Genomic DNA, 12,189 nt, shown 5'->3' with positions numbered 1-12,189 from the left:
CTTAAGCAGTTCGTAAAAGAGGAGAGAAATGAAAAGGTGAAGGGGAGACATTGCAGTGCAGAAAGTTTACAAGTTAGAGAGAAGACAGCCTTGAGTAAAGAAACATTCTTCCAATAGAGAAAGCTGAACTTTGTAGACCATCATCTAAACCTATTTAGAAGAAAAATATTGGCCATGAAATCTGACTGTTCTTCTGTTACAATATTCATATACCTTTCTCTGGACCAGGAAGGAAAACAGAGTTCTTTTAAAGAAGACTTACTTAGGGGCTCCTCCACAAAGTCTCTATACCGCATAAATGCCTCTTAATAATATGTACAGGGCTAATTACTAAAGTGAGAATTCTACGTGAACTTCAAACTTATGGTCAAAGTAGCCCAACTGAAAAAATCTCCAAGTTAGCTATGCTTTCAGGTTGACTACTTTGGCCTTAAAATTCACTGTGAAATCACTTTGAATTCTCCCTTTGGTAAATACACCTGTAAGTCAAACCATAAATATTAAAGTCCCAGAGAGGTACACTCACAAATCTGCTTATCCCTGTCGCCTTTCATTCATTAGAACTGTTTCCTTGTGTTTCTCCTAAACATGTTCGTCAAAGCCCACTTATAGGACAACACATGGAGAATGGCTCTTCTATTTCCTAAAACTGTTAAAACAGATCATCCTATCTTACAGCAAAGTCCAGAACCTTCAGCACATTAAATACATTTGCATAGGGGATGTTCTTCTGAAAATCTGCAATCATAGATTGTTCACTTATGGGACCCTGAATGTCCCTAACAAATGGCTATAGATCCATTATATGATAACAGCATGGAGCCTAACGGAGTTTGTTTTAAACACCTGACACTCAGATTCTGACCGGCATAAGATATGCTAGACTTTTCCTTAACACTGTCCATAAACCCTTCCTTCGGTGGGTTAAAATTAATCTTGTTTCTTGCATACAACATCCTACTAACAGCCTGACTTTCCGGGAACAAACCTATTTAAGATTATTTCAGTTTCATTTAAAAGCCAATGAAACAGTTAAAGAAAAAAAAAAAGCTTTGAAGGAATACCCAGGTCACACTTAACCTGGATATTTGTTTAGGATTCCGGTAAAAGAAAATATCATTTATTTCCAGTTTAGCTTGTGTAGACATTCCTCTTCCTTCCAACAGGTAGAGAATTTGAAGCTTGATATTGGTTTTCTATACACATATATAGGGGAACACCATTTTAGTCACTGACATTTATAAGGTAGTGTTTTGTTTTGTTTTTTTACATTATGTAGGGTATTGTGTTTTTTTGTTTGTTTTTTAACCTGAGGAATTAATGTGCAATTAGAAGATTGGTTTTGAAATTGATCACTTTAAATGTCATGTAGTGTTTGACACTAAAAGGCCTATTAGAGTACTTTTAAAGTTGCACCAGAGAGCCAGGGCTTGTGTTCAGGCTATGGCTATTCCTTGTTAGTGGTCTTTTTAATGAGACTCAGCGTTGAGGTTAGTCAATGATATGGTTATGAGTACTTATGGGTGGATGTTACAGTCTTCAAGATGCTACTGTGCATCTTCATGGGGTGCACTGCTGTCCTCAGCACCACTACAGCACGGCAGTACAATGCACATTGCAATGCATTTTTGCATCTCTGTAATGATTGGATCTTTTTTAAACCATTAATATTCTGACAATTTATTTTGTAATTGATTCTTTCAGAATAAAGTTAGTTCATAACCAATAGCCAAACAGAAACACCATGTTCCCGTGTGCTGCATGAAATCCAGCTCTGATATCTTCTGCAATGTATTTCAATGAGAAAAAAGCAAATGGGAGGAAATGAGCATGGTGCCAATGAAGCAACTGTTTCATTTATGGAGCAGAGCAAATCCCCCAGGCAGCAGTCAGATGGGCCAGAAAAGGACTAAAAGTACAGTGTGGCCAGGGTGCAGTTTCTCTATCCAGACTCACCAATATTTTAGGCTTTCAGAACCACTGGTGGTCCATGGAGGATTTGCTGAAAATAATGGTCTAGGCCAGCGGTAGGCAACATTAGGCATCTCCCATAAATCTCTAAAAGTCATAATGCAGAACATAAGGAGGGCAGAAGCTTACCTACCTCTGGTCTAGAGAACCATGTATCCTTGGGTCAAGACGTTTCTATTTCTATGTATCTGCAATATTGTCCATTAGACTATATTGCAAGCACATACCAGTGCATTATATATTGAACTCACTCGGAAGGTTATGGGTTCACAATATGGCTACTAATTCAGGTTACCTTTGGAGGTGTGCGAAGTTATAAAATCCTGTTAGTCTAATTTTTAATCGAAGACTGCCATATATACTGAAACTCTTAATTAAAAACCGTCCAGGTATTACCACACTTTAGCTTAGTCACTAAGGTCTGAGGTGTATATTCCACTATGCAACAAGATCAACAAACTAAATGAATAATTGAAAACAAATATGGATTTAACAAAGGAGTCGTACAATCACTGGGATTAGTGTAGAAAACAAAATATTGTAAAACAATGATGAGTCTCCAGTGTCTGTCGCTTTGCGTCCCACGCATGAAGATAAGAGGTTAATTGCTGTCATCTTATCACCGAGCACTTTACATTTTGAGGCACGTGTATTGTGCTGGCAGGTGGTGAGTGGGACGTTGGGGAAAGCTTTTTATAGTATCTACATAAACTGATCTCACATCGCAACCCTTCTGGGATGGGAGAAAATACATATCGCAATATAGAAAAACTGACTTTTAATAATCAGAGAAATGAAAGGCAGCGAGCAAGGCCACTGGGTCAAACAAACCTCAGAGATCAATGGCTTCAGCTGCAACGAATGCAGAAAAAAAGCCTTTTATTGCATTCAGGAGAACAGGTTTAAATGGCCAGCCGGTTTCCCAGATGCCCACACTCCATCCGGTCCACAGAAATAATAGTGAGTTACCCTGTGCTGAGGTGAAGCATGCCATTATAAACAAAAGCTAAAATAGTGTTATTTTTTGTTGTTGTTTTTTTTAATGCAGCCGCATAATAGGGAAGACAATGCAACTTGCACTTTTAAAATATAAATTTTAATGATGACATTTTTAACCCCTTAAGGACACAACTTCAGAAATAAAAGGGAATCATGACGGAATATTACCGTCATGTGTCCTTAGTAAGAACTGCTCCTTGTCGAAGGTTCTGCAGTTCTCTCTTTTGTCTATACATATCCATTGTATCTAAGCAATTTTGCTAGATCAGGAGAGGCCATCAATAGATCCTGTAAAAATATAATTCCCATAATGCTCTGCTAGCTTTAAAGCTGACAAAGCATCATGGGATTTGTAGTTCTTCAGCTGCTGATCTACTTTTTGGCGATCACTGTGCTACATGTATCCTTACTACAGATTGAGTTTTAGCCAGCTTTCGTGCTCTCCTGTTTTATTGTAGATTCCTGACAGACTGCTGTTTCTATGGTAATACCTTGCTGATGGATGTCAAGGTCCAGTTGCATACTTATAGTTAAATAAACTAAGGCTGTATTTTTGTAATTTGTAATTTAGAGTTCTAGTTATGGTTATAAAGGCTATCTAGCATCACAAAATCTACCTTACACAGAGACTCTGGTGCCGTTTTACTCACCTACGATGAGTGGAAAGGTGTAACGAAGAGTGATAAGGTGCATACTACAACATCTTAAAATAAGATGCCCTGAAATGAATTGCACTTAAAAATTAAGGAATAATTCCTATTTTGAGAAAAGGGTTTGTTATTTCTGCTGGTAATTCTTATCTAATGTGCAGAGTCAAAGGAGAGAGTAATGCCTTATAAAATCCTCAGGTATGTGGCGTATCTCTAGGTCTGTTGGTAGGTGGACCAGAAGGTATGCAAAATAAGCACAATAGACACCAATATAGTCTAGGATATTTGGTGTAATAAGTAGGGTAAATATATGTGTGAAAAGCACTCACATAATATGGAGCCTTCTACTGGTTCCCAAAGAACAGTGTAAAGTGGTATAATCCCTGCTCTTGGATAACAGTTTTATTTATTATTATCAGCACCTGAGAAAGTATGGAGCTAATGAAGGTGTAGTAGATGCCTGTATGTTTGGATGATGACGCATAGAGTTGGCCAATATTTCTTCTAAACCTCTGAGTCTGTAACTGTAAATATGCTGTTACATGTTTATACAATATTCCCACCGTGACAAGGTGATTAACCTTTTCCATGAAATTAGATAAAATAAAATCTCTATTGTTAGATGTATCTCTGTGCCACCAGAACCCCTGTTTTTAGACAGATCATTAGATTTGCCATATTTCACATTAACGAGTGTATAATTTTCCTACACATAAACCTGTGAAATCGCACTGATTCTATGTGAGCGAGTTGTTCTGGACTCGCATGTCTCATCTAATAAAACGCAGTGTGGTTACATTGATAGAAGATGTTTGCACTGCCAGCTTTTGGTCCAGAACTCAGAGATTTAATTGATTTTAGTCTGTGAATGTTGACAATTATGTGTTTGAACTATTGGCATACTGATCACTTGCCGCGCTGCCAGTAACAATCTCTATAAGTAGGTGCCAGAACTATTTGGCAGTTATTGGTTGAATTTGATTGCCGTGTCACCTTTCCCATGAGGCCAGTGATTTTCTCTATGTCTGAAAACAGACGACAAGTAGCTGATGGGCTTATCCCTACCCCGAAGAGGAGAGTAGAACAGCAGAATGGACACAAAAGCATTAATTACATCAGTGAAGACACACAGGAATATAAAAAGTGTGCAAAGCATCTATGTATATCTATATACCAAATCTAACGACCTACGTATTACTGAAAAAAGGGCTTCTTCAATGGACAAAGGGGTCTACATGACCAAGTGGAATAGAGACCCTTTCGCAGATGGACAGAGTTTATAAACGGTCCTCAGATAGATTTAATTGTGCAAATATTCATTTTCAATTGAGGAATGGGCACTATTGAAGAATGCGTTAAAGTGGCGGTGTCATCAGAAAGAGTCGAAACGTTGTCATGTAGCATCTTAAAACCTATTGATGCCTTAATATAATCATTTATCCATGCGTTCAGCAGCTTGTTTAGGTCATTTTCACTACACTTAAAGGTAGTAAAACAAATACCCCTATTTGACGTGCTTTATATAGCTTAATACCATTTGTACCACCATTTGTAATACCATTTGTACCATTTGTACCTAGATGTACAGCTGACAGAGGCTGCTTCTAATGAAAGACAGGTCCCTCCCTCGCCAGGAAGAGATTCCACCAATCAGCAGTCTCCCATTTTGAAACATGGGGTCTGATCTTATCTTATAAACCTTTGTCCAGTCACACAATGGCTGCTGTTGGTTTCTACGCAGATTGCTTCTGTGTGCAGTTATTGGCAGAGTCCCAGAACGGAACCTTTGAAAAAACATAAAATATGTTTCCATATCCCGAAGTGCCTTAGCTTATTAAACTTTCTTGGTAGCAAGAAACAAATGGTGATTTGTATTTGGCACACAGGCAGTTGATACATAGTTCTAATCCCGCACTGTGTCAAAGAAAGGTATTTACGTGTTGTAGCTATGGTGACTATGGTGCATGACTCGCTATTCCTGCCAAGTAATAGTCTTATATATAAACTATATTACATTGAACCATTTTTTAGATTCATGTTCTACAGTACTTGAAAAGACGTCTCTTCTTTCTCCATAAATCCTTGCATTTTCAGGTGATGTACAGGTTCCAAGATCTTATAAAAGACTAACTTGGTCATTAAATTAACTAATTTGAAAAACAGGCAGCGTTAATAAATGTATTTACTAAAAAGTCACACTTTCTCACCTTTTTCCAATTCATTTTGTATTTATCCTGAATTTACTTTGAATCCCTGATAATTCACACTCTAGTAATAATGCTTGGATATCTTAAATCTCTAAGGGAGATATCTATAAATACTGATTCTTTCTGTGGACTGTTTTAGTAGATCGCAATATAAAACATTCTAAATGCTACCTCGGATTCAGGGTATACAGTTATACATGCCAATGGGAGTACCAGACAAAAAGAAATACAACCATTTGTTTTGACCTTTTGTTTTCAAAAAACCTTAATGGGGTTATTCACTAACCAGGAAAACAGCTTATATGGCTTAATAGCTTATAAATAGCTAATATTTTAAATGTAACTTCTTACGGACAGCCACTGAAGGAGCTTCTGATGCACTGAACAAGTATAACGCGTTCCACGTGATTCAGAAACCCTGTAGAAAAGCATTGAGTCAAGATGAAACGAATTCTGCATCAGTCCCCAAATGTTCTTCTATGACACCATGCCTCCTCCATGAGGGTGTAGGAGGAGGACAGGTAAGTACAAACCTTTATTTTATTAAAATGTATTAAACGGGAGGAGGGCCTATACACTAAAGTGTTAGGGATGAATTATGTTTATTTAATAAACTTTACAAATTATTATTTGATTTTTTTTACAGAAGACACCGTTAACGTCTTGGCGGATTTTTGTAGATACTTTATTTTGAATTTATTTCTAAGACTTGTTAAACTCCCGTGTCAATTCCTGGTTACTGAAATATATGTTTACCTATAGGTGGCATTATAAAGATTTCAAACTGAATGAATTAGGTTTTGTTTGAAATTGACATGTTTACATCTGAATTTTATTCTGTTACTAAGAGATACCTTTATTATTATAATCCCCTATTATTACTAATCCATTTATTATTATATTTACATAAGAAAAATCTTTTATCAGGGTTTATATTTATGTATACACTTATAGATGTTCATTATGCCAACTCTCATTAAGTTGTTCTTCTATACCACGTCTTCAATATATCTCAGGTTTCAGGGACATTCCAGGTAATGTGTAGATCAAATACAGTTAGTTATGCCGGGTGCTGTTTTTTTTAAATACTAATTAGTTCTAATTTGTTTTTCACCATTAAGCTACGCTTTCTGTCCCCTTCCTTCATTTAGTGTATCCGTTCTTTATTTTAAACTTTCTACTGTGCACACTGTCATAACTTGAAGGTCTGCTGTTAGCTTTCTATAGAAGACAACTGAATATTGAACTACAACCCCCAGAAACCTTTGCTGTGCTAAAAACAGTGGTTATGGTAAAAGCAGCAATGCTATAGAAAATACTGTAAGCTTCAGTTACTTCGTAATAGCTCACTGGCAATCCCGCACAGCCCGGAGTTTGGCTGGAGATGCAGAAACGTCCGACGTGAGTATCTTTGTATTATTATTGTATCGTTATTATTATTTATGTATGTGTTTATTGTATTTACATATCTTGAATCGACTCCCTATGTAATGCATTAAGAAAGAATGAGCCCGGTCTCGCCGGCAGTGTTTGTCACAGTGTTACTTTATTGCTACATTATTCAGGTAAAATAATAAATTAGGAATAAAGGAAACCCATAGTCTAAAAATAGGAATCATTATTTTGTGACTATAGGTTCCCTTCTGTCCACCCCCCATTGGCTTTAAAACTAATAACACTGAGGAATAATGACTCACCTCATTTCGGGGCCGGCACCCCTCCACCGCTGCCTCCAGCTTAACCTCTGGTGAGGTCATCATCCCAGCTGACATCACCTATGCCCTCATCATCCCAGCTGACATCACCCATGCTCTCATCATCCCAACTGACATCACCCATGCTCTCATCATCCCAACTGACATCACCCATGCCCTCATCATCCCAACTGACATCACCCATGCCCTCATCATCCCAACTGACATCACCCATGCTCTCATCATCCCAACTGACATCACCCATGCCCTCATCATCCCAGCTGACATCACCCATGCCCTCATCATCCCAGCTGACATCACCCATGCCCTCATCATCCCAGCTGCCATCACCCATGCTCTCATCATCCCAACTGACATCACCCATGCCCTCATCATCCCAGCTGACATCACCCATGCCCACATCATCCCAGCTGACATCACCCATGCCCTCATCATCCCAGCTGACATCACCCATGCCCTCATCATCCCAGCTGCCATCACCCATGCTCTCATCATCCCAACTGACATCACCCATGCCCTCATCATCCCAGCTGACATCACCCATGCCCTCATCATCCCAGCTGACATCACCCATGCTCTCATCATCCCAGCTGCCATCACCCATGCTCTCATCATCCCAACTGACATCACCCATGCCCTCATCATCCCAGCTGACATCACCCATGCCCTCATCATCCCAACTGACATCACCCATGCTCTCATCATCCCAACTGACATCACCCATGCCCTCATCATCCCAACTGACATCACCCATGCCCTCATCATCCCAACTGACATCACCCATGCAATCATCATCCCAGCTGACATTACCCATGCTCTCATCATCCCAGCTGACATCACCCATGATCTAATCATCCCAGCTGACATCACCCATGCCCTCATCATCCCAGCTGACATCACCCATGCCCTCATCATCCCAGCTGACATCACCCATGCCCTCATCATCCCAGCTGACATCAACCATGATCTCATCATCCCAGCTGCCATCACCCATGCTCTCATCATCCCAACTGACATCACCCATGCCCTCATCATCCCAACTGACATCACCCATGCCCTCATCATCCCAACTGACATCACCCATGCAATCATCATCCCAGCTGACATTACCCATGCTCTCATCATCCCAGCTGACATCACCCATGATCTAATCATCCCAGCTGACATCACCCATGCCCTCATCATCCCAGCTGACATCACCCATGCCCTCATCATCCCAGCTGACATCACCCATGCCCTCATCATCCCAGCTGACATCAACCATGCCCTCATCATCCCAGCTGCCATCACCCATGCTCTCATCATCCCAACTGACATCACCCATGCCCTCATCATCCCAGCTGACATCACCCATGCTCTCATCATCCCAACTGACATCACCCATGCTCTCATCATCCCAACTGACATCACCCATGCTCTCATCATCCCAACTGACATCACCCATGCCCTCATCATCCCAGCTGACATCACCCATGCTCTCATCATCCCAGCTGACATCAACCATGCTCTCATCATCCCAGCTGACATCACCCATGCCCTCATCATCCCAGCTGACATCACCCATGCCCTCATCATCCCAGCTGACATCACCCATGCTCTCATCATCCCAGCTGACATCAACCATGATCTCATCATCCCAGCTGCCATCACCCATGCTCTCATCATCCCAACTGACATCACCCATGCCCTCATCATCCCAGCTGACATCACCCATGCTCTCATCATCCCAACTGACATCACCCATGCTCTCATCATCCCAACTGACATCACCCATGCCCTCATCATCCCAGCTGACATCACCCATGCCCTCATCATCCCAGCTGACATCAACCATGATCTCATCATCCCAGCTGCCATCACCCATGCTCTCATCATCCCAACTGACATCACCCATGCCCTCATCATCCCAGCTGACATCACCCATGCTCTCATCATCCCAACTGACATCACCCATGCTCTCATCATCCCAACTGACATCACCCATGCTCTCATCATCCCCACTGACATCACCCATGCCCTCATCATCCCAGCTGACATCAACCATGATCTCTTCCAATCCATTGCTTCTCATAAGAAACATTGGATTGGAACAAGGCATAACCGACCTTACATGAGGCTCCTCCCATTTGATTCCCAGATTGAGTTTGACTCGGTTCTTGAGGAAGAAGCGCCTATAGCAGCGATCAGGAAGACAGTCGCTAGAGGCAGTCTCTCTCCTACAAAATGTTTTACAATGCAGGTCTATGGAGGACAGGGACACTGCACCAAGAACTCTTCAATGGCCTGAAACGGTCTGTGTGCCTAAAGTGTCCCTTTCAAGATTTGTGGGAAGTCACTGCTTATCTTATCTTTACAGGAAAATACTAAAGACAAAAAATATAGATCCACAGGGAGTTACTTTAAACGTGTATGTGGAAAAACTCCACATTAGTGTTCCTCAATGCCTTGTTTGTATTGCTGTTTGTTGTGACTGGTATATGGAAATGGAGATCAAACAATTGTCCAGATGTCAAGTTTGCTAATGGAATGGATAGAAGAGTGATTAGCTAACGCTGGCTCTGGTTGTTTGTGGACTTCTATCGCTTTTATGTTCAGCCAGCCAAAAGGAAGACTAAGACACCAATGAGATATAAGCAATGGACAGATTATCGCTGTCTTGCTTTACACAATTAGCTGTGTAGAATATTCAAAGCAAGTCTGATCTGCTAAATGTAAACTGTGACACCCATTACCATAAATATATAAAATTTCAGCTACATTATAAATCAGTGAATGGTATTAAATGGTTTTAAAGGTCAGGCTCAAGCATCCTCTCTCCATTAGGTAATTAGAAATTAGGTGGATCTTATGTTGGATGGAAGAAGATGGTTATCACATTTGCATGTTGGTTGAGCCAACAATGAGTCCAGAACATTGAGTAATGGCCTTACTATCTGGTCTAATATCTCCTTCCTCAAACCATGTTTTCAAACACTAAATATCTCTAAAAATTCAAACTTTTCTTTAAAGTTGAAACAAACATAAAGCAAGATTTCTCTGTCACTCACTTGTTTCGACTGAGATTTCCAGATGCTAGGTGGCTTTGGACTGTGTTCCATCGGCCTCTCCCCGGCTTGCCCAGAACTGGTTCGCTGTGGTGGCTTTGGGAAGACATACTGATCTTCATGCTGTCACAGCGAAATTGCTTGTCCCCCAGCCGGCCATCTTTCTCCAGCAAACCAGAAGTGCCACATGCAGCTGACTTACTACCGGATAACACAGTGCCACTGAAATGTGCCCACGTGCAAACAAAGGACACGCAAATGTGAAGACAGAAACACATAGTGGGGTAGAAGAAAACACACAAAGACAGAAAGAAAAAGAGAGAGAGATCAGCTCTGCAAAAGGAAGAAAAGAAAAAAAAGGAAAGTAAAATAACCAAAAAGCATCTGTCAATAGAAGAGGGAGGAAGACGGCAGCCCAGGAATGATGACGGTAAAAAAGTTCCACATCTCAAAAAACAACAAAGGGTTAACATGGAGAAAATCTGTCAGGAAAGGCACCAGACAGTCAGCCAGCCACAGGAAGAAAGAGGCGTGTTAGTGAACCAGACCACATAGTGCGGATGTACAGCACACTCGGCTAAACGGGCAACCCTTCCTGGCCTTACAATGAAGAGGGAGGAGAGGCGAGGGGAAGCTAGAGAAGGAAGTGTGTCCGTTAGTGGAAGCTAGGAGGGGTTGCTCGTCTCCATGGCTTATCCGCCCATGGGGGTGAAGTGGAGCGGGGGTTAGAGGAGCAGGTAGGGGGAGGCGTGTGAGAGGAGTTGGGGAGTTGTACATACTCACTACAAACGACCGTACCAGGTAATAGAGAGACTCACTTGAGGGCCAGCCTTGGGTCACCATAGGGGGCGTAAGGTGAAATGTTTAGGATAAACTCCTTGGGAGGGTAGGAGCTCCATTTCTGGTGGGTTGTGCTTTCATTGTTATTCCAAAAGTCTTTGTCTAGGTCACTAAATCAGCAGAAAAAGAGAAAAAAAAACGAAAAAAAGATATACTAGAAAAAAACCCTGAATCCCTGGGATGGAGCGAGCAAGTAGGAAGGGAAGTTAATGTCACAGTGTGGTCTGTATGTGCGGGGAAAGACATGGAGAGGAGAGAGGCGTTTGTGCTGTTAATTAAAGCAAGTTAATGCGTCCGGCTTCTGTGGAGGAGGAGAAGGAGACAAGAGTTTATTATAGTAAGGTTGATCTCAGAACTAGAGAGTGTTAGAGAAAAAGAAGCATTGATTATGTCGCTGAGAAGTGTCTCCTCTTCCCACACCTATCGGTTTCCCTATTTTACTCATCATGAACCCAAATGAATCACAAAGCCTTGCAAGGCTGTCAACACGCTCAGGAATCCAGAGCAGGAGGAGCTTTTAATTAAGAGGGCTTTAATGCTCAGAAACCCTTCAGCAATATTATGATTGTACCAGCGACAGGGCACCGCACATTGCGAGGTCAGTCTTGTTTATTAAACGGCCTGCCCATTCTGAGTATACTATAACGTGTGAGTGACAATCAGGAGCAAACCCTCGCAGTCATTAAAAAGCAGGTTCACTCACCCTAACCTTTACAATGGCACAATGTCAATTGCTTTAAATAGAACTAGTTTTAATTATAAT

The 12,189-nt window shown here is 41.1% G+C and overlaps 1 protein-coding gene across 4 annotated transcripts in view; it reads right to left on the bottom strand.

The window, feature by feature from the left end:
• The window catches only part of SYT7 (synaptotagmin 7), a 269,778-nt gene that overhangs the window by 95,878 nt on the left and 161,711 nt on the right, over nt 1-12,189 (bottom strand). For 2 of the 4 annotated variants that reach the window (XM_063438636.1, XM_063438637.1), the window contains exons 4-5: nt 11,405-11,536; nt 10,590-10,808 (exon numbers count right to left, since the gene is read on the bottom strand). The exons of 1 other annotated variant lie outside the window; for it this stretch is intronic. In XM_063438636.1, the coding sequence (XP_063294706.1) occupies nt 10,590-10,808; nt 11,405-11,536 (351 nt within the window). The remainder of the gene's footprint in view (nt 1-10,589; nt 10,809-11,404; nt 11,537-12,189) is intronic. One more of the 4 variants, XM_063438638.1, reaches the window with a different exon arrangement.

The sequence above is a fragment of the Pelobates fuscus genome, chromosome 12 (assembly GCF_036172605.1).
Source record: "Pelobates fuscus isolate aPelFus1 chromosome 12, aPelFus1.pri, whole genome shotgun sequence".
Taxonomy (NCBI): Eukaryota; Metazoa; Chordata; class Amphibia; order Anura; family Pelobatidae; genus Pelobates; species Pelobates fuscus.
The sequence above is the reverse complement of the archived record's forward strand: the minus strand, read 5'-3'. Positions and strand labels throughout refer to the sequence as shown.